This window comes from Diospyros lotus, chromosome 1, assembly GCF_014633365.1.
Source record: "Diospyros lotus cultivar Yz01 chromosome 1, ASM1463336v1, whole genome shotgun sequence".
Taxonomy (NCBI): Eukaryota; Viridiplantae; Streptophyta; class Magnoliopsida; order Ericales; family Ebenaceae; genus Diospyros; species Diospyros lotus.
In genome coordinates this window covers 28,548,904-28,566,886 of record NC_068338.1, presented here as the reverse complement: position 1 = coordinate 28,566,886, position 17,983 = coordinate 28,548,904, and the positions used below count along the sequence as shown (strand labels likewise).

General features: G+C 38.3%; 2 protein-coding genes and 1 non-coding gene across 3 annotated transcripts; 2 read left to right on the top strand and 1 right to left on the bottom strand.

Annotated features, from left to right (window-relative positions):
* Window positions 1-387: 387 nt before the first annotated feature.
* On the top strand, window positions 388-1,088 carry LOC127807666 (histone H2B). The gene has a single exon (XM_052345700.1). It carries the CDS (start codon window positions 467-469, stop codon window positions 911-913), a length of 447 nt encoding a protein of 148 aa, XP_052201660.1. The 5' UTR covers window positions 388-466; the 3' UTR covers window positions 914-1,088.
* An 833-nt stretch (window positions 1,089-1,921) lies between these two features.
* TRNAV-AAC (transfer RNA valine (anticodon AAC)) lies at window positions 1,922-1,995 on the bottom strand. Its single transcript has one exon. It is a non-coding gene; the product is annotated as a tRNA-Val (tRNA).
* An 83-nt stretch (window positions 1,996-2,078) lies between these two features.
* On the top strand, window positions 2,079-17,553 carry LOC127808705 (THO complex subunit 4A-like). Its single transcript, XM_052347287.1, has 5 exons — window positions 2,079-2,413; window positions 2,517-2,669; window positions 6,288-6,356; window positions 6,441-6,619; window positions 17,201-17,553. Exons 1-5 carry the CDS (start codon window positions 2,240-2,242, stop codon window positions 17,358-17,360), a joined length of 735 nt encoding a protein of 244 aa, XP_052203247.1. The 5' UTR covers window positions 2,079-2,239; the 3' UTR covers window positions 17,361-17,553.
* Window positions 17,554-17,983: the final 430 nt, after the last annotated feature.

Sequence of the window (17,983 nt, the reverse complement as noted above, 5' to 3'; positions counted from 1 at the left end):
GACCAAATTGGTGCCCCGAAAACAGTGATAGAGTGAATGTGTTTGTAAAGAATTAAAATAGTACAAGAGTTTATAAAATTAAATTAAAAATACATGAGTGAAATTAAAAAGAAGTGAAACCGATGTGTACGAAATTTACTTTTAAAATAAATTGTCATGGCATTGATCCTGGTCATTGTGCCTAGACCAATGGTATCCGTCCACGTCATCTACGAAGACCTTAAACTACAAGCTAAACCTTCTCCCACGCATTCTGTATGGACCACCGATCAAATTTTCCATACCAAGAAAATCAACGGAGATGCGACTGCCAGCTCAACAATCCGCGTCAATATGTTTGGTCCAATAAGAACTAGCAGAATTCGTCTATAAATAAGAAACGGAAACGGAACCACTTCATAGCCTCACGTAATCTGCCTTTTCCTTGTTTTATTCGAAGTATCTCTGTTTCCTTGCGAGAACTACGATGGCGCCCAAGGCCGATAAGAAGCCCGCAGAGAAGAAACCAGCGGAGGAGAAGAAGACGAGCGTAGCCGAGAAGTCGCCGGCGGAGAAGAAGCCTAAGGCCGGCAAGAAACTGCCTAAGGAGGGCGGAGCCGCCGCCGGAGACAAGAAGAAGAAGAGGTCGAAGAAGAGCGTGGAGACCTACAAGATCTACATCTTCAAAGTACTGAAGCAGGTGCATCCCGACATCGGAATATCGAGCAAGGCGATGGGGATCATGAACAGCTTCATCAACGATATCTTCGAGAAGCTCGCTCAAGAGGCCTCCCGTCTCGCCCGCTACAACAAGAAGCCGACAATTACTTCTCGCGAGATCCAGACTGCCGTCCGGCTAGTCTTGCCCGGCGAATTGGCCAAGCACGCCGTATCCGAGGGTACTAAGGCGGTGACTAAATTCACCAGTACTTGAATACGCGGGCCGCGTCTTTCTAGGGCTTGCTAAGATCTGGAGTTAGGGGCTAGGGTTAGGGTTCCAATTCGCTATTAATATTGTTGTCCCTTTTTTTTTTCGGCTTTTGGAGTTGATTAATGTTTTGTAAGTACTGGTGGTGGATTTAACAATGAAGATGCTGTACCTTCTACAATCTTTATGCTTGCTTATTGGACTCTTGGTTCTCTGGAAATAGTTTATTGGACTGTTCAATGTCTCTTTGCGCCGTAGATGGTTGATTTTGTCGTTCAGTTTTAATATGTATTTACAAAGAACAAAGTCAAGAAAAGAAAAAAATAGTGATTATAAAGGTAAATGCATTTTAAGGGGTGGGGATACTGAATTGCTTGAATGTTCAAAATGGTCAATAAAACAAATAAAAATGTGTTTTTTATTCAGACAAAATCATGCTTATTATAAGTAGTAATAATAAACTTATCTTAATCACGAATTTATGAAGATAATTAACAACACCAGCGAGATTTTATAACTTTACATTGTATACAATGCCCCTACGGTTATATTCTCATAACCATGTTTTGTAGGACATTTAAAGGGCTGTTCATGGTTACTAATCCAAATCAATGTAATTGAATTGGATTTATTTGAGAATTTTTTCTTCTTTTAGTTTGATTTCATTTTAAATTAAATTTAGTTTAGACCACCAAACTTAATGATTACATTGACCCAACTTTTATCAGTAAAATGATAATACGTTATACTTGCTTAATTTTAGATTTATCTAAACTCCCCAACAATTTAAGATTTTGAGTGAGGTTCACCCAACAACAATTACAGCATTTTTTTAATTTTTCTATATGGAAGAGGGGAGAGAGTAATGAAGAGAAAAATAATAAAAAAAATTAAAAAATCATTTTTAAAAGGGAGATCCTTGAAAATCTGGTTGGATGTTGGTGAAAAAAAAAAAAAAAAAAAAAGGAGATAAAGGGCTGAAGCGGCAGCACGAAACAAAATGTAAAAGAAAAATGGCGTCGCCCGGACTCGAACCGGAGACCTTCAGTGTGTTAGACTGACGTGATAACCAACTACACCACGGCACCATGTGCAAGTTGGTTGTCGTGTCGCTATATGTTACAAATTGGCAATTGGTTGATAGAGATCCTCCGCCCCGTTATAATTTGCAAGTTCCTCCTCCCTCGCGGAGAAACCTAGCTCTTCTTTCTCTCTCTTTATTTTCAACCCGCAAATCTCTCTCTCTCTAGTTGCCTATTGTGCGTAATATCGAAGCGGTCAGTTTTTTTTGCTTCACTGTTCATCATATCAACTGCTAGGGTTTGCCCAAAAATGTCAGGTGCCGCTTCGTTGGACATGACTCTCGACGATCTGATAAAGAACAACAAGAAATCCGGCGGTGGCAGTAGCTTCAGAGGTAGAGGTCGAGGCTCCGCCCGGCCCGGAGGCCCAGCTCGTCGCCTCCCCAGCCGGAGTTCTAATCGAGCTGCGCCGTACACTGCCAAGGTTAGTACATCCTCTCTATCAATACGTATTAATATTCGTGTTTGTTTGTAATTGTTGATCTGATGATTTTGGATTCCTAATTCTGAAAATTTCGGTGGTTCAGGCACCGGATTCGAATTGGCAGCATGACATGTTCAGTTCGGATCAGGCGATGGCTTACGCAGCTCAAGCAGGTGGTCGTGCCTCTTCCATCGAGACTGGAACTAAACTTTACATATCTAACTTGGACTACGGTGTGTCCAACGAGGACATCAAGGTAGCACGTTCATTCACATTTTATCTTTCTGCTTTGGTTCCCCCAGTTCTGCGTCCTATAGAAATTAAAAACTTATAATCTCTTGAAAGAATTATGTAGTTTTCAAGACATTTTGCTGTAATTGCATACACCTGTACTTTGTCAGTTTTTTTGGAACATGGTACCGTGTATCCTGTGCATCTGAACTTACTCTTTGGTTGTATTGATGACCATAGATCTTAAAAAAGGGCAGTTATGATACAGTTATTTTTTTGTATTAACTCTTGGGTGGCAAAAGGCGAACAATAATAATTGGAATACTAACTTTTTGTTTGGATAGGAGGTAAGGAGGCGGAGGCAAGGGGGAGGGGGAAATGTTTGGGAGAGAGATTCATAATGGAATGGACGTGGGGGAAGGGGTACTTTTAACGTTTCTCTTGGAGAATGAATGTTAATTAACAAATTTGCACTTGAACACTTATAACAATTTTGGTATATTTCAGAGTCACATGTATTATTACTTTAATTTTATACCAGAGGTGTGGCCCGTGCTATGCATGTGCAAGTAAAAAAAAGTAAAAGATTTCAAAGTTCACTTGTAGCGATTGGCAAATGCAGTTTAGTGTTTTTAGGCAAAATTGAAAAAAAAAAAAAAAAAGATTTGGTTTAGTGCTAAAATTAAGTTTATTATAATTCGAATGTCTTGAGTTCAGATCTTGTTGATAGAGTTAATATTTGTTTTTTAAAACAAAATATATAGAGGGTATTTTGGGAATCCTCTTTATTGACAGGGCTCAATTAGACCAAAATGTCATGTTTGCTTATATAACAGAATAGGTATGTTATTTTAATGATTTGACATATATAACAATTTTCATATATATATATATTTGGAGGGGAGGGGGGGAGATTTTAACTTTATTTTCTATTTTTTGCCATTATGTCCCTTTCCATTTTCCAATCTAAACAAAGTAAAGTTTTATTACACTCATTTTCATTTCACTCTTCCCAAACTATAGGGGGGTAACAAGCTTTATGCTATTTGCTTTACCCTTCTACTCTGTTTCATTATGTACCTTTCTGTCCTCTAGCCCACCCTTTACCAAACAAAGTTCCTAATTGTTTTTAGCTGTGTTACCTAATAGAAAAAATACAACGTGATCTTAATGGTGAAGATAAGTTAATTTAATGGAGATTCTTTTGCTTGATGCCAATCATGTATCTTAATTGTTTGATGTAATTGTATCACATCCTAGAGTATATGGAAATAATGCTTAGTTTGATTTTCTCTCATTCTGGGATTTGGTCTTGGTAGATAAAGACTCAAGAAGAGTAGTTTGCCTTCTTTGTTGCTTTAATGAGACATAAAAGAGTCTCACTTTTAGTTTGCTGAATTAGAGTATAATAGTTTGGAATTGGACATGCTTGATCTCAATACAAGAAATACCTAGAGGAGGGAAAATAATTATAGAATTAGGAGGTGACTTAAATGGTCACATTGGAACAGGTATAGAGATTTATATGGGGTTTATGGATTTGGATTTTGTCATGACATATGACCTTTTCATAACCAACACTAAGTTTAAAAAACAGGGTGAACACTTGATGACATATAAAAATGGTTTATGAACTACCCTATTAGGCTACTTTCTTATAAGATGAGGATTGTTTATGTTGTAAGGATTGTAAAGTTATATTGAGAGATTGCTGGCCACTCAATAAAAACTTATGGTCATTGATGTCCATATCAGATGGGAGAAAAAAATGATACAAAATGAACCCCAAGAATTAGATGGTTGAATTTAAAAAGGTGAAAAACAAAATATTTTTATGGGAAAACTGTTTGACTGAAGGGATAGGATTGTAAAATGAGAGGAAACCTAATGTGGATTGAAATGGCTAGCGTTATCTGAAATATGGCAAAAATATCTCTAGGACAGTGAAAGGGAAATGTCTCAAATAAAAAAGAGCCTTGATGGTAGAATGAAGAGGACAAGAAAATTCAAAATTAAGAGAGCTCACTACTAGACCTTACATAAATGTTGTAATGAAGAAAATCTACAGAGGTGTAGTTTGGCCAAAAACGAAGCAAAAAAAGGTTAATCAATGAAGCAAAGTCAAAAGATTATGAAAATTTATACCGATGACTTGATACAAAAAGATGGGGAAGGAGATACATATGTAAACTAGCTAAAGCAAGAGAAAGAGAAACAAGGAATTTCAGCTAAGTAAAATGTATAAAAGATGAAAACACAAGGGTACCAGTAAATGAGAAGGCAATTAAGGAGAGATGGATGGAATATTTCTTGAAGTCAATGAAAGTAAAGAAACAAGTGTTATGGATTGAGACACAGACAATTGATACCAATAGGATTCCATGGGAAAATCCATTGTTTGATGTATTGTGAGGACTCAATTTCTCTTGCCGAACTTGCTGAAACTGTAGGTTTTTTACAGTGACATTTTCCTCTGTTTTTGTTTGTAAATCCTGTAATCATAGAGATTCTATGCAAACTAGAAATATGATACCATGGTAGATCTAGTCTTAAATATCTTGAGAATAGACAGTATTCGTTAGGATGAAATACTAGAATATGGTCATTTTTGCTTGATAAATCACATAACTTCATTTAAATTTGTCACTCATTTCCTTTTTCTTTTATGGATCTGCTAAAAACTTGATAGAGCACGATGCATTTATTATTAGGCTTTTAGCCTTTAGGCAGTATAGAGTGTTTGTTATGTTATGGTGTTTTTATTCAAAAGAGCGTGCGTAAGCATGCTTTAAAAGCAAAGCCAAAGCACAGGATGCTTAGGCGTTTTCTGTTTGAAGCTCAGTGACATTAGTTAAGTGTGATTAAAGCGCTCGTAAGTTGTACTTTTACCTGAGTTTTGATGCACAAAACAACGCATTTTGGAATTATGCTTGGTTTTTTTTATTATTATTATTAGACAATATGAACGATTGGATTTATTTAAATTTTGGCAATGACATGCTTGCTTGAATGGAAACCTTACCCAAAAAAGCTGTTTAAGATATGATAAAATCATATGTACATTTTTTTTTTAAAAAAAAAGGAGACTCGACTGTATTTACCCAACAAAAAATATTGATAAAAATAGGTAATTAAGTGTAAATTAGGGATTGCTAATATTCTTGATTGTTGTAAATTAGGGATTGATGATTAATTGTTGATTGATTGTAAACTAGGGATTTTGGGAAATTAGGGGTTGATTGATTGGGGAGAGGTGTAAATTAGGGATGCTTTTATTTTTTCCTTATGCTTTTTTTTATGAGTGTTTGAACTTGTAAATGGGTATAAAATATAAATGAAAAATAGTATCATCATTTGTCAAATTTGCAGCCCTTATTCTAATTTAGTTTTTCTTTGGATGATTGCTTTTTTAATAGTTTATATTTTTTATCCTCACAAAAGTTTATAATCTTTATTTCATTCATGGGTGTTTGACTTTGCTTAAGCATGAGCTGCACTTTGCGCTTTTGAAAACACACTGTTTTTCCAATGCATCAGCTTTCCCCTATTTTTATCTTTGTATGTTTATAGTCATCTTTGCTATCAAAAGTATAGAACTGTGTTTTATTTCTTGGCTTTAATAACATGAATTAAATGTTCCCAGGAGCTCTTTTCGGAGGTTGGTGACCTGAAACGATACGCCATTCATTATGATAGGAGTGGGAGATCGAAGGTAATTACCAAGTTTTAGCATGACATGTTCTCATGAAGAATGCTTTATGAACTACTGTGGTTTAGAGAAAACATTATTCTTTAGGGAACAGCAGAAGTTGTCTTCTCTCGCCGACAAGATGCTTTATCCGCTGTCAAGAGGTACAATGATGTTCAACTTGATGGGAAGCCTATGAAAATTGAGATTGTTGGGACAAATATTTTAACTCCTGTGGCTCCAGCTGCAAATGGATCTTTTGGAAACTCAAATGGGGTTCCAAGAAGGTATTATTCAGCGCTAAAAAATGTTGTCTTTTAATATTTCAATATTTCCACTGCTTGTTTAGTCTGCTAATTTGGATGGGCTGCATGCATCTCTCTCCTTGTTGGTTAAACTGAAAAACCTCACAAATGCTTTGATATGTGTTCAATATGTTGTCACTGCTTGATATTGTCTAATATATTTAGATAGGTAGATCTACCTATCTTCACTGCAGAGTTCCCATCCTTTTTCCATATGCGGTTGAGTTCCAGCCATCGCTGGGTTGTTGCTCACCAAGCCACCTCTCTCCCCCATTTCTAAAGCATAGTTACCTGGTTTGTGGAATGCTCGATATGTGGTACCCAACATGGGGATGTGTATGCCACCTTTCCCATAACGTGGTACAAGGGGGGTAGGCTTCTTCGGTTCGCCAAAGTGGAATGCCTCCTAAACATGTAATACATGTATTCAAAAACTACTTTTAAGAAAATTTTGGGTCTTGTCCTCTTCTTTATTTTTTTTTTTTGGGGTGGGGGGGGTGGGGGGGAGGGGAGTGTTAGATCCTAAGATCTGACCAAGGCTATCAATTTGAGAATTGAGAGAGAATGGGAGGGAGAGTTAAGACTAACAAGGGAGAACAACAAGAACTAGGAAGAAACAGGGGGTTCAAGAGGAGGGAGAGAGAGAATATTGGAGGGAAAAGACTCAATTATCATTCACATAATTCCCATCCTCTTACAAGTAGCCATGTAAGTGAAGGCATATTTTAGAATAACAGCAACCATGCGCACCTAACAACACCCATGTGCATCTAATAGAATTATAACAATATGTAGCTCAATTACAATATTACCCCTCTATTGCCTATAGGGTTGTGACAATTCCCCCATCTTTAAGAGAGTTCTTGACCCCAAGAACTTGCAGGGACTGGCTACGGTTCACCCAATTCCTGCTTTCATTGCATGAGTTATCCTTCTCTCTTTCTTTCTCCTTTGCTATTCCTCATTGAGGAGTTGAATTGTAGCAGTGTTCGCAGCCTTTGCTTGTTCTTCCTCCACCGCAATCCTTTCTTCAACCTCAACAACCTGTATGGAGTGCAGTTGAGACTCTTGAGACCCTTCTGTAATAATTTCTACAACTGCTTCCTAGTGATCACCTTGCACTCACTGATTTCTTCTTCTTCTTCTTCTTCTTCTTCTTCTTCTTCTTCTTCTTCTTCTTCTTTTTTGCATCTAATCTGTCCATGTTCAGTAGCAATCTTCTGCATTGGTGGCCTGGAAAGAATGTCTCCACATTTATAGCACAATCCTAGCTGTTTTCTCTGCTCTTGCGTAGGATTTTTTATTGCATTAAGGTTAGTGACCTTGGGATTTCCTTGGTTCACTCCTACTATTGTAGCCCTAGGGTTTACCTCCAACTGCTGATTGGCAAGAGGATTAGTACTCGTTAGGATTCCGTGCTTTTTAAAGATTGCTTCTGGAGCAAGCTCCTGTAACCTTGCCTTCTCCGCAACCTGTTTTACAATGATTGTTATACCTAGGGTCATTGGAATTGTTTTCTTGGACAAGAATTTTGCCACACTCAATCACACACTCACAAACTTGAACTTAAGAACAAAAATAATGGATTCAACAGAAATTACAGAACATAATGAAACAAATAAGAACTAGAAAACACAAACCACAAACACCAGATTTTATCCTGGTTCGGATTGCCTTGTTAGGACAACCTTACTTCCAATCTTGAACCTCCTCGAGCAACATTCTTTTAATCAGAAAGAATGATCAGTTACACAGTTGATTCTCTCCCTTCTATTTCCCGAGTACACCAAGCCTTCGTCCCAAGAATACAAAGCTATTAAACTCTAGCCTTTCTCTCTAGCGATCAGTACTCGTTACAAATAGAAAAACTGAGAACTCCCTTTTGCCTGCTACCCCTAGCCCTCTATTTATAATAGTGGGCGGATAACCTAATGAAGACTATTGAATATTTACAATTTAACCCCCCCAACTATCACTAATTATAATATGAGATATAAACTTCTATTTAATGCTTCATTGGCCCTCAAAATACACTGTTTTTACTGATCTTCTTATCCTATGCTCTAGACAACTTTTAACAATGACAGTTTGCATCATCTTTACCGTGGGTTGTAGTTCCTCATTCAACTGACTAATGAACTTTGATACAAAAAAAGCCTCGATCAGGGTTGGATGGGAATTCAGCATGAGAGACTTCAACTCCTCAAACCGCACTTGATACTCCATAACGAAACCTTCTTATTTCAATTTGTTAAATTCTTCAATAACATCTACCATAGATCTTTCTCCCAATCAGTCACAAAAATCCTCCGCAAACTCCTGCCACCTGCATACATTCCTCATCCAACTCCATCCCTAGAACTAAGTGTCAGCTATATCATTAAGATATGGCCAAGTTCACCTTTTGGTTTTTTGCCACTTGATAAGAGTGGAAGAACCTCTCATGCCTTCATATCTACCATCTAGGCTTGTCTCCTTCAAAAATAGGAATCTCTAACCTAGGCATTGGGGTATGATGATGAGCATCATAATTGCCCCTGTTAAAATGTTGTCTTGAGTTATACTAGAAGATCAGTAAAGGTTGCAACAGTGGCTTTGTCGGCTAGAGTATAGATAGGCAGCTAAGATAATACCTAAATGTTATTAGTATATGTTTTTTTTTTTTTTTTTTTGGGGGGGGGGGGGGGTTAAACTGTAATTATCTTATCCTAGTCGGTTATATTGGAATGTCTGCCCCTTATTATAAATAGAGGGCAAGGGGTAGTTGAGAGAGATAACAAGCTATAGAGTTCTCATTTCTATTGTAACGAGTATTGTTTGTTCCGAGAGAGAAAAGCTAGTGATCGAGAGATATAGCTTTGTCTAGGGCACCATTCTTTGATGGCACCGATTATGCATATTGGAAAACAATGATGGAAGATTTTTTAACTGCATATAGTCTTGATTTGTGGGAAATAGTTAGAGATGGTCCATATGTCCCTAAGGAAAAGGTAAAGAGAGGAGAAGTATAAGAGATAGTAGAAAAGAGTAGAGATAAGTACACAGATGAAGATAAGAGATTAATTGCTCTAAATGCTAAGGCTAAGAGTGCATTTCATTGTGCTTTAAGTAGATCCGAATTTAATTATGTACAGTGTTGTAAATCTGCTTATGAAATTTGGAAGAAGTTAGAAGGATTCATGTACTCGGGAATAGAAGGAAGGGAACTGGTTGTGTACTGATTGTTCATATGGAATAAGAAAGCTGCTTGAGGGGTGTTTTGACTGCTGGACGTAGTGCCATTCACGTGGCATGAACCAGGATAAAATCTGTGTTCTTTGGTTTGTCTTTATCTCTTCTTGTTTCTTATTTCTATTCTAATTTGGTTGCATTTATTTTCTGTTGTCTTCTAGATTGATTTCGGGTGAGGAGTTGAGAGAATTGGCATTTGGAAACATTGTTTGAGTTGTCAAAAGAGCTCTTAATCCTAACATCCCCTTACCTAGATTTCAGGTTCAAATTCAGCCTGATAATCAATTGTTGGAAAATTAGGAGCATGCGACAAAATCCCTGCTTTTGCAGCGGATCTAGGGGGAAATTATGCTGGCAACCCCACCTGCGGCCTCCTAGAGATCATCTCTAAGACATTGTCGATTAGCGATCTCCATATGAAGTTTGGAGAGTTCATCTGTTAAGATTTGCAGTAGTTAGCATTAGTCTCAGTGAAGGATTTTAAATAAAGTTAGAAATATGATTGTATTTTATATTTTAATGAGTTAAAATGTAACTGAACTAACATTCTTGGAATTAGTTTCGGAAGTCCTTCTATTTCTTCTTATTTGTATTATTAGTTCCTTGTTTGTAACCGCCTCTATCAGTTATAAATAGAGGCGGATAGGTTTTGGTCGATCATCTTAGCATTCATTCTATTCTATTGTATTCGCACACAGGTATTAGAGAATTGAGAGAGAGCAAAGGCTCGGTCCTTGTAGTCTCGGGAGAGAGGCTATTGATTTTTAACCTAAGTGTGTGCGAGAGAGAATAAAGAGGGAGTGTTGTATTCTGGATTCTTCTCTAGTGGATTATGTTGAAGGCTTTTGGCAGTTTGGATGTAGGACAAATTTAAGCCTGAACCAGGATAAGTTTTCTTGTCTCTTTTATCTTTCTGTTATTGTTGTGTTTTGTTCTGATTTCGATTATCCTATCACTGTTTTCTATCGGGTGAGTGTTGGCTGCGAGAAAATGATAGTTCTTGTGTGAATAATCGATCCTAGATTCAACAATTTGGTATCAAAGTTTAGGATTTCACATATTTACTTTCAAGATTCATCCAAGAACCCTTAGAATAGTCTTAGAAACCTACGGAAATGGCTATGTCCGGTTCCACATCAAGATACGATATAGAAAAATTTAATGGCTCAAATGATTTTTCTTTATGAAAAATAAAGATGCAGGCCCTCCTCGGAAATCTGGGTTTAAAGGAGGCGCTAAGAGAGGAACCAAGGGATAAAGAGAAAGTGGGGGATGTGACTAAAACCCTCTCGGCGGAGCAAAGAGCAGACATAGAAGAGAAGGCATTTAATACCCTAATTCTTAGTTTAGGAGATAAGGTATTAAGGGAAGTGTCTAAGATGACCACAACCTTAGAAATCTGGAAGAGATTGGACAATCTTTACTTAACAAAAACCTTGTCAAGTCGGTTATATCTAAAGATTAAATTCTTTACATTTAAGATGAAAGAAAAGCAAAAGTTGCAAGAACATATAGATTAATTTAATAAACTTTGTCTAGATCTAGAAAACATCAATGATAAATATGACGATGAAGATAGGGCATTAGTTTTATTACATTCTTTGCCTCGGTCATATGAGCACTTTGTTGATATTTTGCAACATGGCAGAGACAAGCTGTCTTTAGAAGATGTAATAGGAGCCCTAAATTCAGAGGCATAACCAGGAAGAAAAATCCTCCAGTGGTGATGTTCTGATTGCAAGATCTAGGAGTACCAAAAATGATTTCAAAGGGAAAATTAAATCTAGGTCTAAGTCAAGAAATGGGAAGGGTCTGGTTAAGTGGTATCACTGCCAAGAAGAAGGGCACTTTAAGAGAGATTGTCCAAAGAGGAAGAAAGACTTCAAAGAGAAAAATGTCTCGGATGGTGGAGTTTCAGTGTGAGTTTGGGTATGACAATTCTGATGCTCTAACAGTGTGTCAGAACTCGGTGAAGGAAATGTGGATCTTGGACTCAGGCTGTTCCTTGCACATGACACCCAATAGACACTGGTTTGCAAATTACCAAGAATTTGATGGGGGCAAGGTTCTTCTAGGAAATGATCATGAGTGTAAGGTTCTAGGAGTAGGAGATATAAGGCTTAAAATGCATGACAATACCTATAGGATCCTTCAAGGGGTAAGACACATCCCGGAACTAAAAAGGAATTTAATCTCTCTAGGAGCACTAACTAAAATTGGCTATAGTTTTAAGGGAGAGGGAGATACACTTAAGGCATCCAAAGGATCCCTAGTGTGTATAAAGGCTAGTCAGCAGAATGGAATATACGTTATGCAAGCTACTGCATTAAATGGGAAAGCAGCAGTTGCTAATAATAAGGTAGCCACAAACTCTAGATTATGGCACTTTAGGATGGCTCACATTAGTGAGCTTGGCCTAAAAGAATTAGCCAATCAAGAGATGTTAAAAGGAAACCAAGTGGCAGGCTTAGATAAGTGTGAATCCTGCATATACGGGAAGTCCATTAAGGTAAAATTCAATAAAACCGCTATACACTCATCTAAGGGACCCCTAGATTACATCCATAGCGATTTATGGGGGCCTGCCCAGACTGTTACTTATGGTGGAGCTAGGTATTTTTTGTTCATAATAGATGATTTCTCTAGAATGGTATGGATTTATGTTTTGAAAACAAAAGAGCATACTTTCGAGGCATTCAAAACATGAAAAATCATGATAGAAAATCAAAAGGGGAGAAAGATAAAGACCATTAGGACTGACAATGGTTTTGAATTCTGCAATAAGGAGTTCACATATCTATGTAAAGGGAGTGGGATAGTTAGGCATTTGACTGCTCCAGAAAACCCTAGACAAAATGGCCTTGCCAAGAGGATGAATAGGACTCTCCTAGAGAGAGTTAGGTGTATGTTATTCTATGCAAACCTCTCAAAGGTTTTTTGGGGAGAAGCTGTGAACACTGTAGCCTATGTGCTAAATCGATCTCCATCAGCTGCCATAGAATTTAAAACCCCCTATGAGAAATGGACAGGTCATAAACCTAGCCTAAAACATCTAAGGGTATTTGGGTGTATTGCATATGCCCATGTAAAACAAGGAAAACTGGAACCTAGAGCTAAAAATGCATTTTAATAGGATATCCAACTGGGGTAAAAAGGTATAAACTATGGAACCTAGAACCTGAAAAGCAAAGAATTTTAGTTACAAGAGATGTCATCTTTGATGAGAAATCTGTAGCTAAGGGTTTGCAGGATAATGGTGGAAATGAGCCATCATCTACAATAGAAAATGTAGAGATAGGATGGCAGGAAGACTCTCCTAGTGCAGAAACATCTGGCTCTTAAAGCTAGGACTTGGATCATCAGGTAGATTTAGAGGAACCCATAGCTGACCAAGACTTTGACCCTCATGAAGAGAGAAAAGAGGGATTGGATACAGAAGATGCGGCTAACCAGCATAGGTATAATGTTGCTAGGGATAGGCAGAAAAGGCAATCCAAACCCCCTAAGAGATATGGTTTTGCAGACCTGGTTTCCTATGCACTTACAAGCGCATCAGAGGTTGTGGGTGATGAACCTCAAACGTATGAGGAAGCAATAGCCTCAAAGGACTCAAGTAAGTGGATTGAGGCTATGGAATCAGAAATAAACTCTCTTAAGGAAAAATGGAACCTGGACCTTAGTGGATAGGCTTAAAAAGTAAAGAATAGTGGGTTGTAAATGGCTCTATAAAATAAAGGACGGAGCTGGGAAGGATTCTAACCCTAGATATATAGCTAGGCTGGTCGCAAGAGGATTTACCCAGGTTGAGGGAGTTGATTATAATGAGGTGTTTTCCCTTGTTGTAAGGCACACCTCAATAAGAATGCTCCTTGCAATGACAATCCACATGGATTTGTTTTTAGAATAAATGGATGTCACAACTGCTTTCTTACATGAAGAATTAGATGAAAAGATTCTCATGGAATAGCCAAAGGGGTTCAAAACTAAAGGAAAAATAGAGCAAGTATGCCTTCTTAGAAAATCCCTATATGGGCTAAAACAATCCCCACGCCAATGGTATAAAAGATTTGACACTTTTATGATTGAACAAGGGTTTGTAAGGAGTTCATACGATTGCTGTGTATACTTTAAACAAGTATCAAACAACATATTCTTGTACCTCTTATTGTACGTTGACGATATGTTGATTGCAAGTCAATCAAGGAAGGAAATCCAACAGTTAAAATTGGACTTAAAGTCAGCATTTGAAATGAAAGATTTAGGAGAAGCAAGGAAGATATTGGGAATTGAAATCAAGAGGGATAGAAAGATAAGAACCCTAGGACTGTCTCAAGAGAATTACTTAAGGAAATTAATTCATAGGTTTGGTATGGCTGAAACAAAGGTTCTCAACACACCATTTGCTCAGCACTTTAAGCTATCAGCAAATCAATCTCCAATAAATGAGGATGATAAGGTAGAAATGAGGAATGTTCCATATTGTAGTGCAGTAGGGAGCTTGATGTACAACATAGTCTGTACTCGGCTAGATCTTGCCCATGCCATGAGTGTGGTTAGTCGATTTATGGCAAACCCAAGGAAGGCCCATTGGGGCGCAGTCAAGTGGATGTTTAAATACCTAAGAGGATCATTAGGTACTGATTTGGTTTATGGTGGAGTAGGAAAAGAAATAGAAGCTAAGATCCTAGGATACTCCGATGTAGACTATGCAGCGGATCAGGATAGGAGAAGGTCAACTACAGGCTATGTCTTCAAAATTTGGGATGCCACGGTGAGTTGGAAGGCAGGTCTACAACATGTTGTAGCTTTATCTACTAACGAGGCAGAATATATTGTCTTAGCAGAGGCAATAAAGGAGACTATATGGTTGAAAGGGCTTCTATGAGAATTGCTAGATAGGGAGATAGATACAACCCTAAGATATGATAGCCAAAGTGCCATTCACCTAGCTAAAAACCAGGCACACCATGAACGCACAAAACATATTGATGTTTGGTTGCATTTTATTAGGGAAATTCTTGACAGGAAAGAGCTAAAGCTAGAAAAAAGTAGCAGGAGAGGAAAATGCAGCGGACATGTTCACCAAGGCTGTTCCAGCAGCCAAGATGAAGCACTGCATGAAGCTACTTAATGTAGCTTGAAGAAGGCTAAGCAATCAAGCTTAGAAGGAAGCCAGTGGAAAGAAGAGAAATGAAGCAGATGCAGGACCTGGAAGTCTGAAGATTGAAGCCCTAACTATTGCAAATTGGTGGAGAAAATTGTTAAGATTTGCAGTAGTTAGCATCAGTCTCAGTGAAGGATTTTAAATAGAGTTAGAAATATGATTGTATTTTATATTTTAATGAGTTAAAATGTAATGGAACTAACATTCTTGGAATTAGTTTTGGAAGTCCTTCTACTTCTTATTTGTATTATTAGTCCCTGGTTTGTAACCGCCTCTATCAATTATAAATAGAGACGGATAGGTTCTGGTCGATCATCTCAGCATTCATTCTATTCTATTGTATTCGCACACGGGTGTTAGAGAATTGAGAGAGAGCAAAGGCTCGGTCCTTGTATTCTCGGGAGAGAGGTTATTGATTTTTAACCTAAGTGTGTGCGAGAGAGAACAAAGAGGGAGTGTTGTATTATGGATTCTTCTCTAGTGGATTCTGTCAAAGGTTTCTGGTAGTCTCGATGTAGGGAAAATTTAAGCCCGAACCAGGATAAGTTTTTCTGTCTCTTTTATCTTTCTGTTATTGTTGTGTTTTGTTCTGATTTCGATTATCCTATCACTGTTTTCTATTGGGTGAGTGTTGTCTATGAGAAAGTGATAGTTCTTGTGTGAATAATTGATCCTAGATTCAACATCATCCTTCATACCTTGATCCAATGCCTACACTGCCTCCCTAGCCACAGTGCTTTTGGCCCTGCCAAGACCCACCTCCTCCTGAGTTTGGCGCAATCCAATTTCCATCGTATTGAGTCTAACTTCTAGTTGTTTCATTTTAGTCCCTTCGGCCATTTCTCCAATTGAATTTGCCACTCTTGATCTACGACAGAATTCCTTCTCTGGTCTGCAACCCAATTAGCTGTTTTGTTCTGCAGCTAATTCGCCTCCTTCAATCTGTAAAGGATTGCCACCATCGTTTGATGACTCCTATCTCCTCCGATCTGCACTTGCCACCGATCAAGATTGACAACGGCCATGACGCACTCCCAATCCATTTCGATCATTGGAGCCCGTGCAACTGATCGCTATCTGCTCATGATCACTAAGAATTAAAGATCTCTTAGACTCTATTTGTGATCGTTGTGATTCAACGATTGCTCCCAGATCCACTTCCACTTTGCACCCGCCTTCCTTGTCGGAATCGAAGTTGCAATCTCCATGATTCAACGATCGCCCCCAGCCGGTGGTTTTTGTTCAGTTGGGATGGCACCACAGCTTGAAGACATCTCTATCTACTATTCTCTTCAATCTGGATCTCCTAGGCAAATTGAGACATAATCTATGGTGTTTCAAGATGCCAAAGTACCGCTTTCTGGTGGGCTGGAACTGGAATGCAGTTCCGCGGGGGGGGGGGGGGGGGGGGGGGACGTAGTAACTATGTTCTGAAGGTTTTGTTACTTTGATCCAGGAGATTTGCAACCTTATAAATTTGTGCTGGTCTTTCTCCTTTATGACTAAATTTGTGTTGGTGGAACTTTGTTGTGACACACAATTGCTTATATACTTCCAGGCATGCACATGCATAATCATTAATGAATTGTCTTCCCCCAATGTAAATTGGCATGTTCTTAGTCCATATTGTTTGTCCAAAACATTCTACTTATTGGAAGGAAAAAATAGATCTCCAAATAATTTTGCAAAATTCTCAACAAATAGTAATGTTCAGATCATGGCTACATTTATATTTGAACTGCAAGTTCAAGCCCAGTTTCAGTCCCCATGGACCACCCACCCCCACCCAAAAAGGAGAGTTAAAGAAAGAAAGAAATAAGATGGATGGACTGCTTTTTCATGGTAACTTGTTTCTGTTCAGGCATGTATCTCCTTTTGCTTTAAACTAGCCTTCACTCCTTAAAACACTCAACAGGGGTATGCATAATTCTTTGTTTGCAAGACTATTCATGATGGCCTTTTGGAAATCATATGGTGTTTATTTTGTAAAATTGGGTTTTTGTATTGCCGTTGGCCCCTCTTTTTGCTTATATTTTAATTTTTAGCAAGGATGGCATGCATTTCTTGGGAAATATTGTTCATTACAATATAATGCACCCCTTTCATTAGATAAAAAAAAAAAAAGACCCTCCTTCGGTTAATACATCTTTGATGCTTTGCTGAAACAGTGGACAAGGAAGGGGTGCCCCATTGGGAAGGACGCGTGGTGGCGGCCGTGGGTTTGGAAGGGGCCGTGGCCAGGGAAGGGGCCGTGGTGATAAGATATCTGCTGAAGACCTTGATGCAGATTTAGAGAAGTATCATTCTGAGGCAATGGAGATCAACTGAACAAATCTGTTATGTTTATCACTTCACAATTTGCTTCTGCTTTAGCCATTGTGTGCTTGAATATGCAAGTATGCTGACTAATTTGTGTATTTCAATGTTCCAACTTTTTAGAGTAACAAGGAAGAAACTGGTACAGAGAACTGTTAGAACCTTGGTTAATGGAGCATAGGCCTTTTCTGTATTGTTCCTTTCATCTCGGTATGCTGGGGTCAGTGGGTGGTGCATGATAGTGGCATCCAAGCATTTGGAATTGTTAGCCACTTTACCCCTTCCTTTCCTCACACCATATTTGCACACATATGGTGGGGGCTACTTGCTCTTTTGTTCTTCCAGTGCAACTGAAGTATTAACTGCAAGTTTACTAAACTGAGATGGATGGAGGTTCAGATGCTCACTGCTTTGTAATGCTGAGGATTGTCATACTACTGAAGCTCGGAGACAAGTGGAGGTAGTGACTTGTTTTATGAGCCAAAGTACTACCGGCCACTTTTAAGTGCTGGGGGGAGGGGGGGTTTCCTTCCCTCAGTCGACTGCAGAGACATCATGCTAAGGTAGTTTCCTGTTTTAATTTTTCATGTGGACAATTTATGCTGTTACACTTATATCTGCTTCTTGAATGAGTT

Bases quoted from the DNA above. Each gene is read 5' to 3' on its own strand.
- LOC127808705 (XM_052347287.1), top strand. From the start codon at position 2,240: ATGTCAGGTGCCGCTTCGTTGGACATGACTCTCGACGATCTGATAAAG. The intron at 2,414-2,516 runs GTTAGTACATCC...TCGGTGGTTCAG, and splicing joins CTGCGCCGTACACTGCCAAG to GCACCGGATTCGAATTGGCA. The intron at 6,620-17,200 runs GTATTATTCAGC...TTGCTGAAACAG, and splicing joins TCAAATGGGGTTCCAAGAAG to TGGACAAGGAAGGGGTGCCC.
- LOC127807666 (XM_052345700.1), top strand. From the start codon at position 467: ATGGCGCCCAAGGCCGATAAGAAGCCCGCAGAGAAGAAACCAGCGGAG.